The 24801-nt window shown below is 55.7% G+C and overlaps 3 protein-coding genes across 5 annotated transcripts in view; 1 reads left to right on the top strand and 2 right to left on the bottom strand.

The window, feature by feature from the left end:
* Positions 1-3978: 3978 nt before the first annotated feature.
* Ptx4 (pentraxin 4) lies at positions 3979-6851 on the bottom strand. The gene is made up of 3 exons (XM_047532687.1): positions 6711-6851; positions 5478-6144; positions 3979-4644 (listed from the first exon to the last, which is right to left on the bottom strand). Exons 1-3 carry the CDS (start codon positions 6849-6851, stop codon positions 4004-4006), a joined length of 1449 nt encoding a protein of 482 aa, XP_047388643.1. The 3' UTR covers positions 3979-4003.
* Positions 6852-8440: 1589 nt separating this feature from the next.
* On the top strand, positions 8441-24122 carry Telo2 (telomere maintenance 2). Of its 2 annotated transcripts, XM_047533711.1 has the most exons (21): positions 8441-8943; positions 9720-9997; positions 10955-11023; positions 11262-11409; positions 13146-13248; positions 15102-15170; positions 15338-15479; positions 15556-15692; positions 16299-16378; positions 16532-16633; positions 16958-17046; positions 17199-17296; positions 17527-17643; positions 17783-17854; positions 18902-19093; positions 19539-19630; positions 20159-20258; positions 20564-20628; positions 20836-20951; positions 21174-21261; positions 22396-24122. In XM_047533711.1, exons 1-21 carry the CDS (start codon positions 8609-8611, stop codon positions 22403-22405), a joined length of 2502 nt encoding a protein of 833 aa, XP_047389667.1. In that variant the 5' UTR covers positions 8441-8608; the 3' UTR covers positions 22406-24122. The 2 variants fall into 2 exon arrangements, with proteins under 2 accessions (XP_047389667.1, XP_047389666.1); XM_047533710.1 differs by lacking the exon at positions 21174-21261.
* Ift140 (intraflagellar transport 140) overlaps positions 22966-24801 on the bottom strand; it is a 79501-nt gene continuing 77665 nt past the window's right edge. Inside the window, exon 29 of one of the 2 annotated variants that reach the window (XM_047533709.1) lies at positions 22966-23678. In XM_047533709.1, coding sequence (XP_047389665.1) covers positions 23484-23678 — 195 coding nt within the window. In that variant the 3' untranslated portion in view covers positions 22966-23483. The remainder of the gene's footprint in view (positions 23679-24801) is intronic. The other variant, XM_047533708.1, reaches the window with a different exon arrangement.

The following is a 24801-nucleotide window of genomic DNA, read 5'->3' as shown; positions in this document are numbered from 1 at the left end:
GGTTTGTGCTGGGAAGCACCTAGTGCTTTGTGGTGAAGCTCTGACCCACCAAGGGTGAGACAGGTCAACTGGAACAGGCTGGTGACAGTGAGTCCCCAGTCCAGGAATCCATGTGGAATACAGACTTTTAGTGGTGACAAAGTCTCATGTATACAAAAAAGATTAGGGTACATGTATTGGTCTTACAATTTTTTTTAATTTTGATATTTTTCCTAATCAAAAGATTTTTAAAGTTCTTTTGAGTCCCCAAGACTGAGAAGATATTAGCACATCTCCTTCCCCAATGTAACTCAAAATAAAACAGAACCTAAACCCAGAAGAAGAGGAAGTCCAACAGGGTTTTGAATTTTCCCCATGATTACTGTTTTGTTTCTTAGTATCGGGACTGAACCCACTGAGCCACACCCCACCCTTTTTTATTTTATTTTTGAGACAGGATCTCACTAAGTTGTTGAGGCTGTCCTCAAACTTGTGATCCTCCTGCCTCAGCTGCCCCAGTTACTGGGATGACAGGTATGCACTGCTTGCTGATTGTTCTGCAGTGCTTTTTGTGAAATATCAAAAACAATTTTCTTTCTTTCTTCCCCCACCCCTGGGATTGAACCCAGGGACATTTAACTACTGAACTACATCCCCAGCCATTTTTATTTTTTAATTTTGAGACAGGGTCTCACTCAGTTGCTTAGGTCTTTGTTAAATTGCTAAGGTTGTCCTTGAACTTGGGATCCTCCTGTTTCAGCCCCCAAGCTGCTGGGATTATAAGCCTGTGCCATGGCGCCCAACTCCCCAGTCTCCTTGGGAGCAGGGATCTGCCACATGACTACACAGTATGAGTGCAGTGAGTTGCCCATTCAGCTGAGTTCATGGGCTTAGGTCTTGTTGGGTGAATAAGGTTTGGGGGAAGGGTGTGGGTAGGCAGAAGAGCTAAGCAGAATAATGGCATGGACAAGGTGGGTCACTGGGAGGGGGGCAGGAGAACAGTTCCCAGGTGCAGGGTAGTACCAGGGAGGATAGACCATCTCTGTGGAGGGTGGCGTTGTTTCTCAAAGACAGTCCCTGCTGGGAACTGAACCTAGGACCTTGCAGGGTGAGTGCTCTGCCACTGAGCTATACCCCCAGCCCTCAACTTGTCATCTCAGGGACAACTGTCTGTGTCAGAAAACAGATGGGCCGGGCTGAGATTGTGGCTTCAAAACAAAACAGAACCTAAACCCAGAAGAAGAGGAAGTGTGATAGAGCACTTGCCTTGCATGTGTGAGGCACTGGGTTCGATTCTCAGTGCCACATATAAATGAATTTAAAAAAGGTTACATGTATGATTACATGAATGGTGTGAATCTACATTGTGTACAACCAGAGAAATAAAAAGTTGTACTCCATTTGTTTATAATAAAGTGCAAAAATTTAACTTTTTTAAAATAAAGGTCCATCAAAAACTAAAAAAATATTTTAAAAAAAGAAAGAAAAAGGCCGGATTTGTAGCTCAGTGGTCGAGTGCTTGCCTAGCATGTGTGACGCACTGGGTTCGAATCTCAACACCACATATAAATAAAATAAAGGTCCACTGACAACTAAAAAAAGATGTTTTTAAAAAAGAAAGAAAACAGAATGGGCTGGGGGGATGGGTGTGGGAGGAAATGAACAGTCCATAGCTCTTTGCTGGAACGGACTCCCTGGAGCCACCTGGGGTCATCTTGTTTTCCTTACCCAGGATGGAACAGACTTAGGTTAAAGGAAGAAGCTGGTGGCATTAGAGGAGGATGTGGTTTATGCCTGAAAGTGCACACATGACTTTATGGCTGACCCTGGTAGGAATGGTGAGTCATGTTGGATATGTGTTCAGACTGCCTGGCTCCTGGTCTGCCTGGCTCCTAAACCAGACTGGCTTCCCAAGTCTGCCTACTCCAAGTCCCCAGCAGTCCCTGGGCTCCTACCACGCTGGCTGCACACTGCCTCTGACCCTAACTGACCCCAACTCCAAACCCTTGCTCCAGTGTCTTGACCAGCTGGAGGGCCCCCCACAAGCATCCCAAACACGTTTGCTCACAGTGACGCGCACTTCTGAGTGCCCAAAGCTCCACGGTCTATGGACTCAGACCAAACGCTGCTGTGACTGCAGTGACGTCTGGTTCTTCAGGGCACCGTAAGCACCTGAAAGATGGGGAGAGGGTGGAGCAAGAGCCCCAGAGATCGTCAGCTGCGGCAAGAAGGTGTGTGAGGAGGAGGGCTCTCGGCAAGATGCAGGGGTGCACGCCTGTGGTCCAGCACTTGGGTGCCTGAAGTGGGGGGTCACTTGAGCCCAGAGTTCAAAGCCAGTCTGGCCAGGCTGGCCCCCATCTAAAAACTAATAGAGAAGGTGGGCTCTTTGAGTCTGACTCCTGGAGAAGGGAAGCCAGTGATTCAGGGGAGGGTCACATGGGCGCCCACGGGGTTTCCAGTATGAAAATAACCTCCCTGACCTTGACTCATGAACAGCAGTGGTGGGGGAGGCCAGAAGTGCAGGGTCCACTGGGATTGGAGAGGGGCTGGTAAGACTGTGGGGCTAATTTAGGGTGCTGTCGCCACCAGAAGAGCTGAGCAAGATTGTGCCTGCCAGCTAACTGCCTTCTCATGGGTAAAGATGGCTAGAAGCTGCCTGAGGCCTCTACGAAACGAAATTACCACACATGAGGCAGGGGTCAGAGGGCCTTGGTCCTCCATGGTTCTTCCAGGCCTGGGCATGGGCCTTCTCTAATCTCTCTAATCTGCTTTTGCACTTTGAAAATGGAAGGGTATGGTGGTGCACACCTGTAACCCCAGTGATTCTGAAGGCCGAGGCAGGAGGATTGCAAGTTCAAAGCCAGCCTCAACAACTTAGCAAGGCCTGTCCTAAAATAAGATAGAACAAAAGGGCCAGGATGTAGTTTAGTAGTATAGCATCCCTAGTACCTCTCCACTCCTACTCTATCCCCCCACAAAAAAATAAAGGAAAAGGAAAAAAATGTCTAGATGAATTTACCATATGACATTCACTCTTGGGTACCTACCCAAGATAAACAAGGTCACGTCCGCTCAAGGCTGGGGTGAGGCTTGGTGGCAGAGTGCTTGCCTGCCATGCACAAGATCAAACCCCGGTACCACAAAAGAAAAGAAGTTCAATCAAAGATGTGTAGGAGAGTGCACACCACAGCTTTACTCACAGTAACTAAAAACTGGAAGCAACCCACAGGCCCGTGGGCTGGGGAATGATGGACAAAACATGGTTTGTCCACACCATAAGGTAGCCCTCAGCCACCACATGCCTTTTGAGTCCACCTACAGGAGGTGTTCAGGACAGCCAAATCCACCCAGAGGAGGCAGAGGAAGGTCACCAGTGCTGGGGCAGATGTGGTCACTGTAGGGGAAGGGCTAGGCAGGCAACTGAAAACACTCTAGAACTAGCTTGTGCTGATGACTGTATAGGTCAGTACTCTTGCTACAAGTCTTCAAACTGTACACTTAAAAGGGTACACTTTATCATGTGAAAATTAGACCTCACAAAGTTGACGAAACAGCATTGCTGGTCCATCCTCAACGTCATCAGCCTTCAAGAATAACAGAACAGGACTGACCACTTGAGGTCGAGGGACCCCCAGCTCCTGTGGAGGGGCTGTGGTTTTGAGGACCAGGAAGCACACACACAGGCCTTTCCATGAGGATGCTGGAGTAGCCATCACCCACGGGAACCTTCCTCAAGTGGCCCTGAGAGGTGGCAGTGACGTTGCAGATGTTGTCTTGTTGTCTCAATGAAGGGGAGTCCCCCAGAAACAGGACTTAAATCTACTAGTGTTTTATCACTTCAAGGCCACCGAGGGTGACCTGAGGCTTTAAAGGCCCAGCACAGGAGAACTCCACAGCCATGGGAAGAGGCAGCTTTGTTCCCCATCCGCCCCACGCCACCCCATGCAGGGACATGCTGGACAGTGCCCAGGGTGGGATGTGTGCATGGAGGCTTGCATGACCACAGTCCCTGCAGGGCGTGGCCTCAGGGACAGTGCTCCAGGCAGGTACAGTCGGCCCTCTGCACAAGCCCACCTACCCATGAGGCGTTGGCCAGGGTCAGGATGGCACCAGTCGGGAGCTCCTTCCCAGTGGCGAGGTTTGCAACCTCCCCAGGGACCAGGGCTCGGTCCCAGATGGCCAAGCCAGACATGCTCCCCACGAAGGCCTCAGAGCTGTCAAACCCTCCACCAACACTGTCTTGCTCCTGGCCCAGCACAAGGGACCCTCCAGGAGGGATCTCATAGCCCTCCCTGAAGCGGGAGCCAGTGGCCACTAGCCTGCGGTCCACATAGAGCCAGTACTTGCCCAGGACAGATGTCCAGATTATACAAATGTGGTGCCACTGGCCATCCAGCAGCAGCTGAAGAGGCAGCTCCCTGAAGGCTGGGTCTCCAATCACAAAATGGAGGGACCCGGGGGCCAGTGAGTCTCGGCCATGCAGTACCAGCTTGTTGTCATTCTCTTCGGTGGCATAGGACAGGAGGGTGCCCACGTGGCCAGAGGATATGCGGACCCAGCTGCAGAAGGACAGAGCTCGTAGGGCCGTGAGGAAGCTGGGGTTGAGGAAGATCACATTCTCAGGGGAGGCATCCGGGAATATGAACACAGGACCCAGGCTGCAAACTAGAAACAGCGAGGCAGGGTCAGTCCTGCAGCAGGAGCCCCCGAAATATTCTGGCTCCGGTGGGTGGGCACGTGGCACCCAGCAGTCGCACTTCCAGGAGCACCAGCTTGTGCTGGGAAGGCAGAGGGGTCCTCTGACACTGTCTTGCTTGTCCTCAGGATGTGCCCACCCGCAGGGAGGAGCCAAGAATGAGGGTAGCCTTTCCAGGGATCATCGAGTCCTGGGGTAAGCCTAAAATGTCTCCAAAGAAGGGGAATAGATGACCCTCAGCACCAGGGAACCTCGGTCAGCTGCTTAACAAATTGCCACAAATGTAATGTCTTTAAACAGCCCAGGCTTACTATTTTGTGTTTCTGGAGGCTGGAAGCCTGACTCGGGTCTTAAGAGCTCAAAATGGAGTGTCTCAGGGCTAGCTCCTTCTGAGGGCTCCAGGGAGATACCTTCTCCTGCCCTTACCAGCTGCTAGAGGCACTGGCTGTCCTTCCTGTCTTCAGAGTGTGTCCCTCCAACCCATCTCTGTCCTCATGTCCCCTTCTCTGGTGCTGAGCCTCCCACCTCCCTCTCTGAGTCCTGTGGCTAAGCAGGGCCATCATTAATCCAGGATCTAACCAGTTCTGCAAGAGGTGCTTCTGCCACATGAGGAACAGGGGGTCCAACCTGCTGGGGACCCACAGACAGGAGATCACTTGGATGAGGAGCAGAGTGTGTGGAGTGTGAAGCCAGTGTCCTCTCCTCAAGGGGAGAAAGCTTGTGGTGGCAGGGGCGCCGTGGGCTCAGGAGGAGCTACAAGGAAGCCTGGAAGCATGTGGAGAGGCTAGACCTGTGCACTTACCTTCTTCTGGTCCTTGAGCAGGGTCCCGTGGGACTGTAGCAGGCCCACCAGGTTCCCAATGGCTGCTTGGGGCTGGGAGCTTCTGTGTCCCGTGGAGATGGGCAGCGAAGTCCTCGGGGGGACTCCTATGTTTGGGTGAAGGAGTGAGCACCTGCCTGTCCCTCAGCAGCATCAGTGGGCCTGGCTGCACAGGCTGAGCTGGAGCTGGGGCTGGGGTCAGCCCTGGGGCTGCAGTGCCAAGGTTGGCCATCTGCAATTGCCGCTCGAGAACAGCCAGCCTGGCACCCTGGCTGTGAACCTGGTGTGTCAGCTGGACCAGCGCATCCTGCAGGGCCCGCGTGTCCAGGGCCAGGCCCGAGATGACGTCCCTCTGCGCCCTCTGCTCCTTCCCAGCCTGCACCCACTGCCTGTTTTTCTCACTCAGGGCCAGGTTCAAGGCCTGCAGTCGCATGTCCACCTTCCGGCTTCGGCGCTGGGTCTTCTGTACCCAGGTCTTCAGGTGGGCCAGGTCCCCCTGGATGGTGGCCTGTGACCTGTTGACTGTCAGAGCCACAGCCTGGCTCTCCTCTGCTAGGCTTTGGAACCGGGCATCGATGTCTTGGGACACATTGTAGTTGCTGGCAATGCCCTGTAGGTGTGTTAAGGTCACCTCTTGGAACCTCCGGAACTGTAAAGAGGACACAGCAGTTATAAGAGCAGGGGCTGGGAGGGGGACAGGGACAAGGCCTATATGCTCACACCACCTAAGAACCTACTGTGTGCTGGCTCATAGTCAGCACTGCATAGTGACCCTGGTCATGAAACTAGGAGATGCAGGCATGGGGCCAAGCTCAGAGGGGTAACAAAGCCTAGGCCCCACAGCAGCATGGTGGGGAGTCTGGGTTTCTGTATGGTCTGCATGCCCTCACGGCTCCCACACCCAGTGGTTGTGCGCAGCCCCCCTGGTTCCCCAGACCCCTCCAGCTGTGCTCCTCAGGCCTTCCGGAGCCCTGTCCAGACTCCTGTTCCCTGCCAACCACACATCACCCCGCTCATCTTCAGAGGAGAGACCAGCAAACGTTTTCTTGGTTTTTAGTTGGAGGATAGGGCATTGCTAGCTGCTAGCAAGAACCACAACTGCATGGAGTATCCACCCAGTGCTGTCAGCTTACAGCTCATGCCTGCCACTACAGTTGTTTAACATCCACCCTTTATTTGTTGCCAATTTTAAAAATCCAAAAGCGGTATACCTACCTGCTCTTCTAGCCTACGGAGCCTCTCAAAAAATGGTTTTCTTTGCCCTGCTGGTCCAGCTTCCTGCAGTGAAGCCCCGTGTAGATACATGGGCACCAAAACCAGGAGGAAAGACAGGGTCCTCCTCCCTGGTGAACCCATGCTGGGAGATGAGGGGCTCCAATGGTCTCTGCAGGATGCAGAAGGTGGCCTTGGGCCCCAGTGTCTGCCTCGGCCCCCACTCCTCCTGGCTCTCCAGTTGAATGGTTTTCCTTCTGTGGACCTGGCTGGGGGTCAGGCACTTCCTGTCATCTTAAGGAAAGGCATCTGCCTTCAGGCCTACAGGCTCTGTGGGTCCCAGGTTTCCTGGGAAACAAGCTTAAAACAGATGCAAACAGCTTCTTTGGAAAGTCACTTAGCTGGGTAAGGCCTTGTCTTGTGAGCTCGGAGGTGGGCGAGCACTGATGGTTTTAGCAGAAGCACATGGACTCCTGTTCCCACCAAGAAGTCGAAGGACAGGGAACCCAACATGACCTGAAGTCCCTGGATCCAGTTCTGTCTTGGTGCTGGCATCCCAGTCCTGAGCAGTCACATCCTGGGAGGCCCTCTCTCCCTTGGAAAGGGGACTGAAATGTGATTGGCCATCACCTTATTTTCCCCTTAGGATTGGGTAATTTTATTTTTTATGTATTTATTGTCTGATTGTTTTTTTCTTTTTTGGTACAGGGATTTGAACCTAGGGGCAGTCTACCACTGAGCTACATCATCAGTTCTTTTATTTTGAGACACAATCTTGCTAAGTTGCCAGGTCCTCCTACCTCCGCCTCCCAGGTTCCTGGGATCATAGGGGAACATGGTGGTGTGCAGCTTGATTGTTTTTATTTTTTCCTGAGACAGCGTCTCACCATGCTGCCAAGCCTGGTTAAAGCAACGCTCCTGTCTCAGTCGCCAAAATATCTACATTTCTTTTTTTTTTTTTTTTGTATCAGGTATTGAACCAAGGTTGCTTAACCTCTGAGTCACACCCTCAGTCCTTTTTATATTTCGAGTTGGGGTCCCGCTAAGCTGTTTAGGGACTTGATAAATTGCTGAGGCTGACTTTGAACTTACAAGACCCTGTCTCAAAATAAAAAATATAAAGGACTGGGGATGTGGCTCAGTGGTTAAGCGCCCCTGCGTTCAATCCCTGCCCAAGAAGGATGCTTGCATATTTGTGGAATGATTTTTCCCAACATTCACCTCTGCTGAAATGTCACCCCTTCCCACCCACTCTCCAGGGAGGTCACTTGAACATTCTTTTTATCAGTCCTGGGGACGTACCCAGGGGTTCACGCGCTCCAGGCAAACACTCTAGTACTGCAGTACCACTTTGCCTCAAGGGGGTGCTCCATACTACGCTCGCTGTCTAGCAGGTGGCCGCCTTCTCCCTCGACACGAGGCTAACGCGCCTTTGGAACCGAACCTGATGCTTCATTTTGCTGGTTTACCTAGCACCCCGCCCAGCGGCTACCAGATCCCTCCACCCGCCTCCCGTGCGTGCCGCCTGCAGTCACTGGCGTCTAATCTCTCCTCCGATCCCCAGCCTCCTTGTTCAACTGCGGCCGAGCTAGGCTACCAACGACAGCAGGACACCGCGGGAGCGCAGGCGCAAGCTACGGTCACGTGCCCGCCGCGCCCCAGCCGCAGCGGGATCGCATCCGCCTCCCTCGACCGGCCCCGCCCTGCCGCGCAGGCGCACTCGCGGCGGCGCCGGCTACCTTTGCAGATTCACGGTACCAGACTGGAACCGGTGCGGGGACTTCGAAGGCCGCGACCACTCCGCGCGCGGGGACCGGAGCTCGCGGCCGCCCGCCGGTTGAGGTCGGGTGGCCGGTGCGCTCAGGGATCTCGCTCCCTGCGGACGCCCGGCTACCGGCAGCATGGAGCCCGCGCGCTCTGCTGTCGGACTCAGCGTCCGGGAAGCTGTGCACACCCTTCAGTCTTCTGAGGACGGCGGCCGCGTCCTCTCCGTCTTGGGGTCCCTGCGGCGCTATCTGCGCGGAGCAGAGGAGCCCGCGCTGCCCGACGAGCAGGAGGAATTCGCCGCCAAGCACTTCGCCACCGTGCTGCGCTGTCTGGTCGGCAGGCTGAGCCCGCGTTGGCTGCAGCTGTCACCCGGCGGTCGGCTGGAGCAGCTCTGGGGCAGCTTCTTCCTGGAGGGCCCTGCTGACCAGGCCTTCCTGGTGCTGATGGAGGCCATCGAGGGCACTGTCGGGTGAGTGGGCTGGGGACTTGGGCGGCTGCCTGTGACTTGGAAGCACAGAAGAGCCCTGGGAATTGCGAACTGCACGGTTCATCCTGGAAGGTGCCAGGGAGAGAACAGAACCTGTGCCCTGCCGAACCCTTGGAAGCTGATAGTGGTTGCGTTCTCTGCGATGGGGAGGACCTGCCGGCAACTCAAGAAGGTCCTCGGCCACGCAGGACTGGAGGACAGGAGGAGGGGTGTTCACATCACAACAGGCAGTTAGCATTGCTACTCCAAAGCTCCAGTCCTGTAGTGAGGCTTCCTGGGCACAGTGTCAGCTCTCTGCGCCTCTTAGGACATTTGCAGGTTTTCCAGGGAAGCACAGCCTATCTGACACGTGCCTGCCATGGACCGCCAGCCCCAGGCAGTTCCCAGGTTCAGCATCAGATCACACACCAGTCCTTGTGAGGACTCTGAGGAGACTTTAAGAAGCTGGGCTTTTAGAGGTTGCTGTGATTAAAGGCACTCACCGTGTGAAAATCCATGTAGAGCAAGGGAGGACGTGGCAGCATCTGTGTGATTCCAAGATGGGTCTGCTCACAGGACCCAGCTGCAATGGGCCCAGCTGCACTCACCCCACTGGTGACCAGTTATTCAGGACTGGAGTACAAAGCATTTTCTTTCAGCTTATGAGTTAGGACAAAATGCTAATGGAGCTGTTGGGACGATCTGTCTAAGGGGGACTGTGGGGATTCCCTTGACCAAGAGGAGGCTTAGGAGGTCTGCCCAATACTGTCGTTGTTCAGTCCTAGCTTCCATCTGATGAAGATGGCACAGCTGCTGGCCAGGTTTCTGAGTGAGGGCAGGATGGCGGCCCTGATGGAGGAGCAGTGCCGGCCACAGACGAAGCCTGGCTTCCCCCTACTCCAGGAGACACTGCTCAGCAAGGTGGTGAGCTTACCTGACCACCTGGGTAACCGTCTGCACCAGGACAACCTGGCTCAGTTCTTCCCCCAGAACTACTTCCCTCTGCTGGGTGAGGAGGCTGTGCGGGTGCTGCAGGCAGTGGTGGACTCTCTCAGAGGTGGGTGCTGTTCCTCCCTGCCCCTCTTTTCCAGTTGTTATCTCCTCCCTCCCCATCCAGTGAGTCTCATGGCCTCTGGAGTCTTCAGGTTGGACAGGCTGGTCCTGTGACATGCCTGTTTAGACAAGAGTGACCCATACACAGATGTTTCATCCTTTTGGCTTTTGATCTTGGGAGGTGGGTCTGGCCCTGGTTCCTTTGGTTCTTGATTAGACACTGGATCGTCAGTGTGGGGCCTGCTCACTCCCTGCCTGTCACTTAGCTAAGCAGGAATGTCCCTTGAGGTGTGTTGTGCTGCATAAGGGTCTCCTTCCCCTGCCAACTTGGGTTAGTCTCATGTGCCTTTGGTGATGGCATTTTGGGCTCCCACACTATTGAGATGGCAACGGGAAAGAGCTTGAGGGTCTTTGGGTCTGGAGGCAGGTGCTGCTGGTGGACTTGGAGGCCTTTGCATGTGGGGTGGGGCACTGTGGGAACTGACCATTGCTTGCAGAGCAGTAGGTGTAAGCCTGCATGCTATTTGAGGTTGGCTCTGCCTCTTCTGGGGCATCACACACATGGCTTCCACAGTTTCAAGAGCAAGGAGGAGTCTGGGGCCAGTGTAAGTTCCATGGGTCAGGGCCCTGTAAGGCAAGGCAGACTGGCTGGAGATTTTGCCTCTTCCTGCAGTGTGGCCCCTTCCTTATTCCTGTCGTGGGCTCACTCAGACCTGAGCTGCATCTCAGATTAGCTTCTTTAACTCTGACTGCCTTACTTAATCTGCTTGTGGTGCTGAGTCCCACTGTGGTTCACCGTCCTTCCATGTGCTCAGGCCCAACACCCCAAGATCCCCTATAACCTGCACCCTGTGGGACTCAGAGTCCAGGAGGAAGCTGGTGCCCTCAAGTCTCTGCAGGTCTGTCCACCTGGTCAGGTGTCGTGTGTGTTGTTCCTTGACCTCCTTGCTTTCTCTCCCAGGTGGCCTGCACTGCTCTGTCTCCTTTGTGTCTCGAGTCCTGGGGAAAGTGTGCATCCAGGGGAGACACAGTAAGTATGTCCTGCTTTGTGGGGCACAGCACCTGCCTCCCCCATTTGGCCTCCCAGAATCACTCTAAGTCCCCCCAGCAGCAGTGGGAGCTGGTCCCCTTGCTAGCCCTGGGTCCCCAGAGGTTGGTTCTGGGGCTTAGTTGTGCTGGCTGGTGAGCCTGTGGGGCTGTGCACACTGGGCCCGTGGTCCCCTGGCTAAGGGCAGCTGCTGAGGCTCAGGACCTCTCTGTCTTCTCAGAGGAGATCCTGGGCAGGTTGGTGCCCCAGCTGACAGCACTCACCCAGGGCAGCTGCCTGTGGCAGCGGGTCTGCTGGCGCCTAGTGGAGCAAGTGCCGGACGGGGCCATGGAGGCTGTGCTTGCAGGGTTGGTGGAGGCCGCTCCAGGGTAAGCAGCGAAGCACTCTTTCTGGTCATTGCTTCTCTGGGGGTGAAGAGTGGCCTCTGTGGCGGCTATCATTTCCTTTGCTGCTTTTCGTAGGTGCCCTGCTGTGGCTGGCTGTCCCTGGTGGTGCTCACTGGGTATGGTGGCTGGTCCTGCCTTAGCATGCTGGTTTAGGCTGGCCACTGGTTGTGCAACTGCACAGGCCGATGGTGTCCACCTTCATCATTGCCAGTGGAGCCTCCACACATGTCCACAGCTTGTTACAGAAGGTCTCCAGCCTGGTGGAGATTCATAATTCAGAGATTATGGGGGGCCCCCCATAATTATTATGGCCCCCCATAATCTCTGCTGAGGCGGCAGCTCTTTGCAGAAGTAGGATCCTGCTTTTTTCTAATGCAAACAGTGTAGAGGTTCTTCAGAGTCCTGTTAGACAGGAGGATGTGGGAAGCAGCCCTCAGAGGGCTCGAGACCCTGCCACTGTGTGCGTGGTCCTTCCGTCACAGTGTTGCCTGCGATTTAGCTCATCTCCTTCTGCCTCACCCCTGGTGTGGCGACTCACTCTCCCTGCATGTGGCTTTGCACTCTGGGTGTTGGCTCCGATGTGGGTGTGGCGATGCCCTTTTGCTCCTTCCCCATGTGCGCGTTGGGGTGCGTCTGTGGGCGGCACTCCTGGAAGCAGCCTTGCTGGGCCGTAGGGGTATTCACACACCTTGCCTTCACCTGCCTCCTGGCGCATCTCTCCCACCTCGGTGTGGGCTTTGTGTCTGTGGTTCTGGGTATGTGTGGACTCCTTACCTGCCTCCTTCTCCTGTCCTCATGTTGGGCTCCTGGTGTGTGTTGTAGAAGTTTCCCTGCAGATGCTGGGCTTGGCTGGTGCAGGTGCACTGCTGCTGTTGCAGACACTTCAGTGGGGATGTTGCTCAGTGTTTGGAACCTTCTCTGGCATCTGGCTTGTCTCTGGCTAAACCTCCTTTTGCATCTGTTTGCAAGTTTTATTTTTTTTATGTCCCCCAACCCTGGCTTCTTTCTCTTTCCAGCTTTTGTGTCTGTATTTAGAATGTTATGTGATGAGTAAAGGAGAAATCCAGTCTGTCTCTCCATGCTTGCTGGGGGCTTGTCACACTCTCACTTGCTGAAGGAAGCAGAGTCCCGTATTCCAGATCTGGGGCCTGCAGACTACTGTTCTTGGCTAAATCTGGCTCACCTGGTGTTTTTTGTAAATAAAATTTCACTGGCACCCAATGTGGTGTTGTGTGCCTGTAATCCCAGCTACTTGGGAGGCTGAGGCAGGAGGATCTCACACGCACTAAAGTTTTATTTGCATGCATTTATGCTAATTCATTTATATATTTTTGCTTATGACTGCTTTCAGTCACAATTGCTGTGTTGAGTAATTGGCACAGAGACTGGCCTGTCATTCTAAAGCATGTGCCCTCTGGCCCTGTGCAGCAAAGGCTTTCTGCACTGCTCTAGATGAAGCATCCACCCTGGACCTGGCAGAGCAGGGAGGGACTTCCTCCCTTGTTGACCCTCTTAGCTCAGGAGCAGGACCTGGCTCTGCCTGGGTTTCCACATTCAGGCCTGGGAGAAGGAGGTTAAGGACCCATTGAGGTTACCCAAAGATCCACTGCAAGCAAGTGGCAGGGCCAGGCTGTTGGTACTTTGGAGGGTGTGCTTTCCCTGCCTGCCACCCACCTCCTAGGCACTCACGACGGGCCCCTTTTGACCTTGCCTTGTAGGCCTGAGGTCCTCTCGCGACTACTGGGGAACCTGGTGGTGAAGAATAAGAAAGCCCAGTTTGTGATGACCCGGAAGCTTCTGTTCTTGCAGTACCGGTGCACGGTGAGAGTGCAGGGCGGGGCATGGACTGAAGGCCACCCTTGGTTACAGGAAGAATCACTATTATAAGTGGGGGGTAACTCAGTGGAATAATGTGTACCCAGCATGCACAAAACCCTGGATTTGATCCCGAACCACAAAAAAGAAAACAGAAAGGTAGAGCAGTTACCTGGGAAATGTAAGCGCAGTGGTGGCACCGCTCTGCTTTGCTGTGGGGCTGTGCTGTGGTGACAGAGTGAGCCCAAGGGCGTTGGTGCATCAGGACTTGGTGACTGGGTGCAGCTGTCCCCATGACCTGAAGCACAGGCTCTGACTTGAGGGCTGTGGTGGTCAGGCGAGGGAGAGCAAGAGCAGGCATCTGGACCTGAGGAGGGGCCACCCACTGTGTGTGCCCAGCTCTGTCCTGAGTGCTGAACTTCCAGTTGTGGACAGAAGAGGCATAGTCCCTCCTTGAGGAGCTCACGGTATAGGCAGGGTATAGGTGCTACCCACGTTAAGCCATGACGCGTAATTCATAGCATGGCACATTTGGCACCAAGGGACCCAGGAAGCAGTCTCAGTGCTGCAAAGGTCTGCAGAAACCTCTCTGAGGAGCTCCGGCAGGCACAGAGCCATGGTTCTGAGAGAGAGCTGGCCAGGAGTACTACGTGGCTGGCCTCTGAACACTCGTCTCAGCTAGTTGGCTAATGTGGGGCCCATGCCGCAGAGAGCAGGAGGTGAGGCGAGGGCGGGCTGCATCAGGTTGGAGTGGGCAGCTGGGGCGTCTAAGCAGAGGCGACCAGACGTGACTGTGTTACCAAGACTCACCCTAGCTCCTGTGCAGAGAAAGACAGATGTGGGCACCAGAGTGGAGGTGCAGCCAGCTTGCCTTGGGTGCATGGGGGTGAAGCAGGCAGGAGTCCTCAGGGCTCTAAGGATCAGGATACCTGGCAGCTGTGAACCCTGGCTTCATGCCCTTAGTGTGGTTCAGAGGAACCAGTGGACAGTGCAGTCCAGGTGAGCAAAGAGCCAGAGGTGGCCCCCAATCCCTGTATGGCATTTGAGGCCCCGAGAATATAACCAACCAATAGGATAAATCACAAGTACTGGTGTGAATGTCTGGCAGTGATTCCTGGGTGATAGGGCTGTTGAACTAGAAGTCAGTAGCAAAAGAGAATAACAGTCGTACAGCATAGTGCTAAATAAAGTAACCCAAGCACCAAACAACAAAAATGATGGAACCACCAGGCGTGGTGGTGCACGCCTGTAATCCCAGCTACTCAGGAGGCCGAGTCAGGAGGATCACAAGTTCAAAGCCAGCCTGGCTGATTTAGTGAGGCCCTGTCGCAAAATAAAAAGTAAAAGCACTAGGGGTGTTGTTCAGCAATAGAGCTTCCAAAAGGGAGGAAGCCAGAGAAACTAAAGAGAAAGCTGAACAGCAGAGCAGCAAGTGCTGAAGTGGGAGGTGCACCTGAGCTGAGCAGAAGGAACCAGGAGGTCCAAAATGCAGCAGCTGGATGGCAATTGGTTTTCAACATTGATGAGATGGAAAATCTCCTTAGAAAACTGTATGCCCAAGCTGACGAGTGCTGGGCTGAGGGTATGGCTCAGCAGGAGAGCACTTCCCTGGCATGCATGAAGCCCCGGGTTTGAGCTCCAGCACTGGTGGCAGGAGGGAAACAAAAACCAAACTGACAAATGCAGAGTGGAGTGTGCCCTGAGGAGCACACTGGGAGGTGGAGGGTGGCACTGGCCACCCCTGCCCTCAGCCCAGACCCAGTTCTCAGCCTGGACTCCTGGGCACAACCACCCTCACTCTCAGGAGTCCCATGCAGGTGGGCAGCCTCTGCCAGATTAAGGATGCCACTCTTTTGTAGACACACATGCTGCAGAGCCTGCTGGGGTATCTAGCCATGGACAACCAGCGGCGTCCACTCCTGATACAGGTGAGCGCTGCCTCTGACCCTATGGTGTCACCAAGAGAATGGAAGGCTGGGGGTCCCAGCCATGCTCCTGCTGGAGTCCTTGGGGTGGCCGTGGACACCTTCACCACATGGTCCTGAGCCATGGCAGAGCTGCTGCCTGACCAGGCTGGCGCCCTGCTGCCTGCCAGGTACTGCGGGAGCTGCTGGAGACGTGGGGCAGCAGAAGTGCTGTCCGACACACGCCCCTGGCACAGCAGCGCTACATCAGCACGGCGGTGCTCATCTGCCTGGCACACCTTGGGGAGCCAGAGCTGCGGGACAGTCGGGAAGGTGAGCACGTGGCGAGGGCACACCCCTGCCCCAGGCACCATGAGAACCCCTCAGGATGCATTTCTGGTGCTTTCAGAGTTGCTGGCCAGCATGATGGCAGGTGTGAAGTGCCGCCTGGATAGCAGCCTACCTGCCGTGCGCCGCCTAGGCATGATCGTCGCTGAGGTCATCAGTGCCCGGATCCACCCTGAGGGGCCTCCACTGAGATTCCAGGTGAACAGGCTCCAGACCTCTCTGTTACTCCAGCCCAGTAAGCACCTCCCCTCCTGGGGCCCAGGCTCGCGGAGTGTCCACCGTTGGCTAGGCTGAGGGCTGAGGCCTGGGTGTGGCAGGCGTCACCTCAGCTCCTGGGATCACAGGGTCAGGGCTGAACACAGGGCATGTGTTCCTCAGGACAGGTTCCCTGGATGAGGATCCCAGCAAGGTGGGGTGAGGGGAGCCGTTGCTCTGGGGCTGGTCTGCCATGGACAGGCAGAGCAGGGATTGACCTCTCTGCTGCCTGGTGTGAGTGCCACTTGTGCGGCCAGCATGCTTCCCTGACTGCTGGGCCCTGCCTGGCCTCTCTGCAGACATCCCTCCCTGGGACGTCTTTAGGGGTGTCAGGAAGTGACTCTCTAGCCTCAGTACACCCTGTGCCTTGAGCTGAGGAGCTCAAGGTGGACACTTGGAATTTGCTCTACAAAAGGTGACTAACCAAGGCCAGGCTGCTAAATGGGATCTAGATGGCCTGAGTGGAGGCCTGGCTCCAGCTGTGTCTGACCGCAGCGAAGTGATGCCTACAGCCTGGTGGATGTCACTGACTCTGGATGTTACTTACAGTATGAGGATGATGAACTGAGCCGTGAGATGCTGGCCTTGGCTACCCCCCGGCCTGCTGGAGACAGCTCCTTGGAGGCTGGGTGAGGGTCTTCCCCTCCCCTGTCCCCACCCTGTGTGTGTGCACGCCTTGTCATTCTGGATTCCAGTCACAGGACAGAAGTTGGGAAGCCATGGGTGGAGGTGCTGGGAGTGTCCGTGGGCGACCCCGAGTGCCTGTTCCTCCTGCTTCCCAGAGGCTCATCACTGGACCCAGGTGTGGCAGAGACCCCTGCAGAGATCGTAGAGGGTAGTGTGCCTGCAGCTGGACTGCAGGGCTCTGACTCGGAGCTGGACAGGTAGGGCCGGCTTCTATGGCTGAGGGATGGCACTGTGGTGGCACAGCAGAGGTGGCTGTGCAGGTTGTCAGCACAGTAGGGGTGCACACTGAGGGGCGCCGTAGTCCCCACCTCTCTCACCTCCTTTCAGTCTGCAGCACGTCTGTGGGCTCTGTGGTACTATGGCCTTCACCTCTTGGCCTTCCCCATAGCTCTGGGCACTTGGGAGTGAATTTAAGCATTTTCAGGACTTGCCCTTGAGGAGGGGTACCCAAGGGGCACCCGAGTCCGAGTTTCCTCTCACTGGAGATGGGCAGTTACAGGGCCTGTTTTGTCTCATCACAGCGACGATGAGTTCGTCCCCTATGATATGTCAGGGGACAAAGAGCTGAAGAGCAGCAAGGCGCCTCAGTACGTGCGGGACTGCATGGAAGGTGAGCTTTGCTGGGGTCACACTGCAGGTCCCACTCCACAGCTGTTTCCTCTGAGGGGCACTTAGCCCATCCTGACATGCTGGGTCCATCGACTGGCTGCCCTTGTTCAGGGCCAGGGCTGAGGCTGACCGAGGCCTCTGTGTTCTGTGCAGCACTGACCACATTTGAGGGTAAGGATATGGAGCGCTGGGAGGCTGCCCTGCAGGCCTTGGAGGGCCTAATCCACAGGAACCCTGAGGCCACACGGGAGGTGAGCAAAACGGGGAGTCGGGGCAAAGGGGGAAGGCTGGTAAGTGCTCTGGTGGCAGGTCCCCTGGAAGGCAGCTCCTCTTGTGCCAGCTGCATCCTGGGTCACGGAGGGTGGGGGCATGTTGCTGGCTGCTGTGCATCTGGGGAGACCTGGAACGTCTACTGGGTGCGCGGCAGGCGGGTGGCCCAGCTTTTAGCCGTTGCAGCATGCTGACTTGCAGCCCACGGCAGGTGAGTGTGGAGCTGGCCAAGGTGCTGCTGCACCTGGAGGAGAGGACCTGTGTGGCCGGATTTGAGAAGCTGCGCCAGAGAGCCCTTGTGGCTGTCACAGTCACAGACCCGGCCAGGGTAGGTCCCAGTGCAGGCGGCCCCAGCTGGCGCAGGTGCAGGGGGAGCGCCCTGACAGCCCTCTGTGCCAGGTTGGGTGTGGTGCCTAGAGGGATACCCGGTGGCCTGGCCCTCAGTGGCCTCTCTCTCCATGGCTTAGGTCGCTGAGCACCTGACCTCACAGTTCTATGCCCTGAACTACAGCCTTCGGCAGCGCATGGACATCCTGGACGTAAGTGCCCCTGGACCCCTTTTCCTGCAGTCAGGCCAAGCCACCCTAATGTGGGGAGGTCAAAACCTATGTAAATTTGAGTGTAGCCAGGTGTGCAGGTTCACCAGTACAGGGATCAGGGGCTCTAGCAGCTGAGTTCTTTTGTTTTAAATAACAGAATTCACCACTTAAAGATAAACAAGCAGCTCAGGAGGCTGAGATAGGAGGATCGCAAGTTCAAAGCCAGCCTTAGCAAAAGCGAGGTGCTAAGCAACTCAGTGAGACCCTGTCTCTAAATAAAATACCAAATAGGGCTGGGGATGTGGCTTAGTGGTCGAGCGCTCCTGAGTTCAATCCTGTGTACCAAAAAAGGAGAAAAAGAAAACAAAATGTGGCCTCCCCATGACTGAATATTATCCAGCTATGAAAAAGAATGAACCTGATGCAGGCGACACCAGGGAGAAGCTCAACACCTGTTAAGCCATTCACGGAGAACTGCTTGTGGCAGGACTGCAGGAACAGGTGGCCTCAGAGCAGGGCTGGGTGCGTAGTGCTTAGTGAGGAGCGTGATCTCTCAACACCATTGAACAGCTAAGAGAACATCATGAAGGCAGTGTGGGCCATCACCCTGGCCATGCCCCTTCCACTTCCTGCTGAGGCTGCGCCTGCTGTGAGCGTGCGCGGATCAGCAGCAGCAGCAGCAGCAGCAGCAGCAGCAGCAGCAGCAGGACTGCCTTCCCGAGACTGCTGTGCTTGCTGAGCATGCTTCTGGGCCCTTCCACGTGTCACACGCATCCGTGCTTCGTGTGCCTTCCCATAGGCTTCCTTCCAGGAGGAGTGGTTCTGTGTGAAGGGCGGGGAGCCTCAGGGAGAGGTGGCAAGGCTGGCTCAGGTGTGCTCCACCTTCCTGCCTGCCCTCCTCGCAAAGCATGACAGATCCACGGGTACTTGGAGATGACTCTGTGGCCTCCAGAATACCTGCTTCCTCACAGACTCAGGGCTCTGGGACTTGTCTGAGATTGTCCTTCCCTGAACCACAGCACTGCCCTGGTTGCTCCTCTCCCGTAGGTCCTGACTCTGGCTGCCCAGGAGCTGTCCCGGCCAGGGCGCCTTGGGAGGTCTCCCCAACACAGCTCCCTGGGCCCTGGCACCCAGAGCTCACCAGCACTGCCTGCCTCTCAGTCTGGCAGTGCCATGGCTCCTGACTGGAGGGTGGTGGTGGAAAATCGGATCAGAAGCAAGACCCGGCGCTTTTCCAAGGTCAGTTAGGACTCTGGTCAGGTCCTCGTGTGGGCACTCTGGTTGGCGGGATAAGCAGTTGGATTCCTCAAGCCCTGTCTGTGCCAAGGGTGGCAGGATTCTAGGGTGGGAATGGCACAAATGCTAGTGGTCCTTGGGGTGAGTTTGTGGTGCGGATTGAGGCTGGTCAGACTAGTAGATCTAACACATGAATACAAATGCAGAAGTGAGAAAGCCCCAGCAGTCCAGGGGTTCTCACCCAGGGTTGGCTTTGCTTTCCCTGGGATGTCTGGCAAGGAGTTGTCCTGGGGTAGTGGGGTGGAGGCCAGGAAGGCTACTCACATCCCACAGTGCCCAAGGGCTGCCATACCATGAGCCCATCAAGCTCTGAATGTACTGCTCAGGGGATTGGGACATGGGCCCAGGCACCCCATGTAGGGCAGGGTGCTGTGCTTGTGTTTGGTAGGGCGCTCCCCGGCAGGAACCAGCAGGTGGCCCCAATGAGTTCGCCTCGGTGGCTGGCTGCTTCTTTTTCCCCCTCATTCAGCACTTTGACAGGTGAGTGGCTTTCTGGAGCCTGGACACACTGGGTGCAGAAAGCATCACAGCATGGGGTCTGAGGTGGGGCTCTGGGCAGGAATGTGTTGCTTTTAAGCTTAAATCAATGTGGAGTTTTCTGGAAGGTTCCCTTTGCCATTGAGCTTTGTGGTGCATCAGTCACCACTGTTCCCACTCCTGGCCTGGGTCGTGGAGGGACTGGTAGCACCCTGCAAGCTGGCCACACCCTACCTGCCACTTACTCATCTTTTCCTGCCTTGGCCAGAGCTGGGCTCCCACCCACTGGCAGGTGTGGGTCCTCAGGCCAGAGTGGAGAAGGTGTGCTCTCACTGAGGGCCCAGCTTGTGTGCTGGGCATCTGGAAGCACCTTTTCCACGGCTCTGCTGGTGTCACAGGGGGTCGGGTGGTGACTGGAGGAAGAGGGCTCTGTGCAGCTTCTGGGCCCAGGCTCTCCCTCTGTAGCCCTGGCAGGTAGAGAGCCAGCCTTGAGATCCCAGGGCTATGCCACTACTTGATTCTGTATTGCAGGCCTCTGGTGACTTTCGACCTTTTGGGAGATGACCAGTTGGTTCTCGGGAGACTGACCCATACCTTGGGGGCCTTGATGTACCTGGCGGTCAACACCACAGTGAGTTGGAAAATGGAACTGCAGGTCCTGCCCCATCTTGTCTGCCGCTGCGGAGTGTGGGCATCACTGTGTTCACAGGATGGCCTGAGCTCCGTATGGCCTGTCCTACCTGTGTGTGGGGGGGTGATGGCCAGGGTCCTGGGTTGGAGCACTGCATACCTGGAGCACATTCTTCCCTTACCATGGCCCTGAGAACAGGCCTGTGTGAAGCTGCACAGGGGCATCAGATGTGTGCCCTTTGGGTGCGGGGTAAGGGGAGTGGCATGCTGAATGAACATGGTACCCCCGTTTCTGTTGGTCTTCAGGTGGCTGTACCCATGGGTAAAGCCCTGCTGGAATTTGTATGGGCCCTTCGCTTCCATGTGGACACGTGAGTGGGTTGAGGGCTGTGGGCACGGGGTCTCCGTGGCAGCATGGCCTGGGCTGTGTAGTGGGAGTTAACCTGAGCTGGGGCCAGTGTACTTTGTTGCAGATTGGTCTGCTGGACTCAGAAGTGTCCCTGCGGTCCTGGCAGTGCCATTTTGGGGCTCTGGCCACAAAGTTGCACCTTACCCTTCTCTATCTTCTTGCTTGGTAGCTATGTGCGCCAGGGCCTGCTGTCTGCAGTCTCCTCTGTCCTCCTCAGCGTACCTGCAGAGCGACTACTAGAGGACCTGCCAGACGAACTGCTGGAAGCTAGATCCTGGCTGGCAGGTGAGTAGCCCAGGCTGCAGCAGCCAGGAGGGCAGGGTGAGGCTGGAGCACATGTCCAGGCTGGAGCAACCCAGCTAAGTGGGCATCTGAGTGGGCATGTCCCTCCTTGTTGTGCTGAGAAGTGTGGTGACCCCAGCGTGGGACACAGGGGTGAGGGAACAGCCATGGCTGTGGTTGCTTTGGGGACTCTGCAGAGGTTCCTGAGAGAAGGTGCTCTCACAGGGGAGTCTGTTACTTCACAAGAGTTCCAGATCCAAAAAGGTCGTCAGGTAGCGGAGCGAGTGCTGGGAGCCTGCACCCAGGTTCACAGGTGCGCGTCGCCAAGCGTCGTCCCTTCCTCCCAGCTCCAGACCCTGCCCACCTCCCCGGTTCTCGAGCTGGACCAATGGACAGGCCCTCACAGCCGTCCTGGGAACCGCATGGGTAGAACGTCCAGACCCAGAGGCTCTGGGATGTCTTTTTCTTTCCATCTGACCCCAGTGCGGGGTCCAGCTGAGGCTCCCACGTGACTTGCAGCTGCCGTGCCTCATGGGCGCCCGGCTGGGCTCAGGCCTGGGTGTCCTCTTGCTTTGCTTTTCCTGCTGAAGCCATTTGGCTTGTGGAAGGCCCCACTCATTAGGCCTCACGCTGCACAGCTTGTCAGGTATCTGGGCCAGGCAGAGTCCTTCTTTACGTGCTGCAGACTCCACGTGGGGGTCTCTGGGCAGGGTCCTTGGTGGAAGGCTGCCTTCCCATGGTGATGGCAAGGACTTTATTGATATCTCTTCCATCCCAGCTGTGGGCTTCTCCCCTGCCCAGCTCCTGCCATGGCGCAGTCCTGGTTTGAATGAGCATTGTCCATGGGAAGTAGAGCAGATGAACCACCGGGTGCCAGGAAGAGCAAGGAGCAGGGTTGATGGCCGTGGGGACGGTCGGCCCTCTCCTTACTCCTCCCTGGCACCTGGTTTCGGGGTACCAAGTCACATGAGCATGTCTTGCCATCAGAGCTTGTGTCTCAAGAGAAGCAGGGGGCTTTATCTCCCTTGAAGGGGAGTGAGGGATGCCCAGAGCCCCTGCCTCCAATGTTCCTTGTCTCCCCTTGGCCTTCGGGAGAGTCCCAGGCTCCTACATAGGCCCTGACCCCCCTTTCTGTGTGTGTGTCAGTCTTGGTGGGGTGGAGGCACCAGCCCTGCCTCCTCACATGCAGTCTGAAAGAACTGCAGGGGCTCAGGGCTCATCTCCTCAGGCTGCTTTTAACCCAGGTTGGTGCTCGGGATGTGGGGCTTTGTGACGAGATGTGGCCTGGACCCCTCCCTCCCTGTGGAAGTGTCTCCCATCACCTGCCCTGGTTCCCAGGCTGGTGGAGGGGCGTGGTAGAGAGCCCTGTGCCAGCGTGTGAGTGGGCTGTCGGGGAGGAACGACTGGCCTGCGAGGCACTTGTCTTCTGTGTGCTCTCACCTGGCAGACGTGGCTGAGAAGGACGTGGACGAGGACTGCAGGGTGCTGGCCGTGAGAGCGCTGCTGCTTCTGGAGCGACTCAGAGACAGACTCCTGCCCCTTCCCTCTTAGTCCTGGCTGGACCCTGGACATTCCTGCTTGGTGGGAGGAAGGCCTCAAGGAGCAGAGCCCCAGTAACATCTGGACTTGCAGCATGGCCAGGTTTGGAGGGCCATGCAGGAAGGCTGGCCACTGACCCCTACTGTCATAGCCTAGCAAGGCTGAGTGTTCAGCTAAAAGTATGAGGGCCTCACCCTGGCCCCACAGGCAGAGCAACCCAAGTGCTGGCCTGCAGCTCCCAGTGGGCCCTGTGGTCAGGGAATGCCAGGAGCAGGAAAGGAGGCCACTGCTCAGAGCCCAGCAGCAAAGCAGGGTTGACCCTTTGGGCCCTGTGGCTCAGTGCTGTCCCAGGAGAATAAATAGGGCAGTAGGTGTCACCAGTCTTCCTTTGTGGTTTTCAGTGAGCAGGGACTTCAATTCCTAGAGGACTGTGAGGGGCAGCCTTGAAAATGGGGTACATTGTGAGGCAAGGATGGGCAGAAGGGGCCTAGGCCTCTTGAGAAAGTAGCCTTTATTAGAGTCGTAGGGGTGTCAGCATCTGGTGGTAGCTGTGACTGTCAGGACTTGGGCCTGGCCACAGTGGTCCCTGCTGAGAACTGACCAGTAGCCATCTGTGGGTGTGATTAGCAGTGATGGGCCATCCCCAAGACCCAGTGCAGCCTCAGTGCACCAAGTTCTACAAGTTTCTTGCACTGCACAATTGGTAGTTGAGAGAACCTGGGAAAGCTGAATTCAATTCCCTGTAAAAGGAATTAAACCAAAACTCCACAGGAGCTGCCAAGTACCCAGAATCAAGATCTCTGAAGGGAAGGCACAGCGATACAGGCAGTCTTCTGACACTGCGGGCTGGGCCCCGTGTCCTATAGCCCTGCTGACTTGCTAGGATATGAACAGTGTTTTTTCCCTGTACGAGAGAGACGACTTTGCTATTACTGGACACTGGAAAATTCCAGAAGAAACTTGCTCAGCAGGACACTGGCTAATGGCAAAGGCCTATCAGGGGTCATTTTCCACCTCTTCTACCACCTCCTCATGGTCCTCCATGCTGTTGTGGCGCATCCGCTCCGGCACCATGCGTGTCAGAGGGAGGCCCAGGCCCTGATGCACAGCGTCCACAGTCTGCTGGTCCACGTAGTAGGACATGTTGGCAGAAGGAAGTCTCTTGCGCATCTCCTCGAGGTACCTGTAGGCCTAGGGCAGAGGGAACAGCTGTTACTTAAAGGTGGACACAACCATCGTGTGAGAACCAAGGGAGCCATCTCGTGTATTCACTGTAACGAGGATACCTCAACGTGAGGTGCCCACTGCCCCAGGGGCTGTAAGCAGGGAAGCAAGCCTTCTGAGGCTTCTGGCATTTACGGGGGCACGTGGTGTCCACGATGGGGCATATTTCAGGCTGTAGCCAGTACGAACAACTGAAAACAGAACCCCTGAGAGTCCTCTGGTGGCCCATGTGCAAGAATGTGGTCTGAGTTCCAGAGCCATGTTCCCTCTAAAACTGCTTACCCTGGATGGCATGTGGACCTGCTAAGGAAAGGGTGGATTCTGTTCCCATCCACTCCAGCACATGTGCTTGCTGGAATGCAGGGCAGACTTTATTTATTTCAATCAAGTATAAAATTTATCTCAATTCTCTGGGTCTGTAATTAACTTGAATCTCCTGTATGAATAGTCCTGATCCTAGGCCTGTAAACTGGAAACGTTAATGGGTTTCCTGTGGGCTTTCATCTGGTCACACCAGGGGGACATGTGGAGGGGCACAGCGGTGGCACTTATGAAGCAGCTCCCGGGTGAGGCAGGATGGGCCTTAGCTGCCTCAGAGCACCATGCTTAAGGCCTCTTCATCCTCAGGGAGGGGCACATACAAATGGCAGGGGGCTGGGGTCTCATGCTGCTTCTAGGGTTCACCCCCAAGGGGCCCATGAATTCAGAATGTGAACAACATTTTTAGCAGCTTTTTAAATCGTTAATGAGGTATAAGAATTAGATCTTAGTATTCCTTAAAGATGGTGAATTACTTGGAACAATTTTATTTTGGATAGATAAAGCTAGTAAGTACAGAGATGAATATGAAGATCATTCAATAAAGGTAAAATCTGCTTTCTGGAAGGGTCACTGACACGCTCAAGCACTCAACCTATATGCAGAGACTTGCCAGGGGTGGGGGGCAGCCCGGTGCAATGGAAGAGTACTTTCTCAGGTGTTCACACAACATGTACCTGCGTCAGGACCCATGCTGGGTGCATGGGATGTAGGTACAGAGAACACGCTCAGGGCAGGGTGAGTGGGGGTGGGAGTAGAGCTTGACCACGGC

This window comes from Sciurus carolinensis, chromosome 18 (genome assembly GCF_902686445.1).
Source record: "Sciurus carolinensis chromosome 18, mSciCar1.2, whole genome shotgun sequence".
Classification (NCBI taxonomy): Eukaryota; Metazoa; Chordata; class Mammalia; order Rodentia; family Sciuridae; genus Sciurus; species Sciurus carolinensis.
This window is presented reverse-complemented; position numbering and strand designations above follow the sequence as displayed.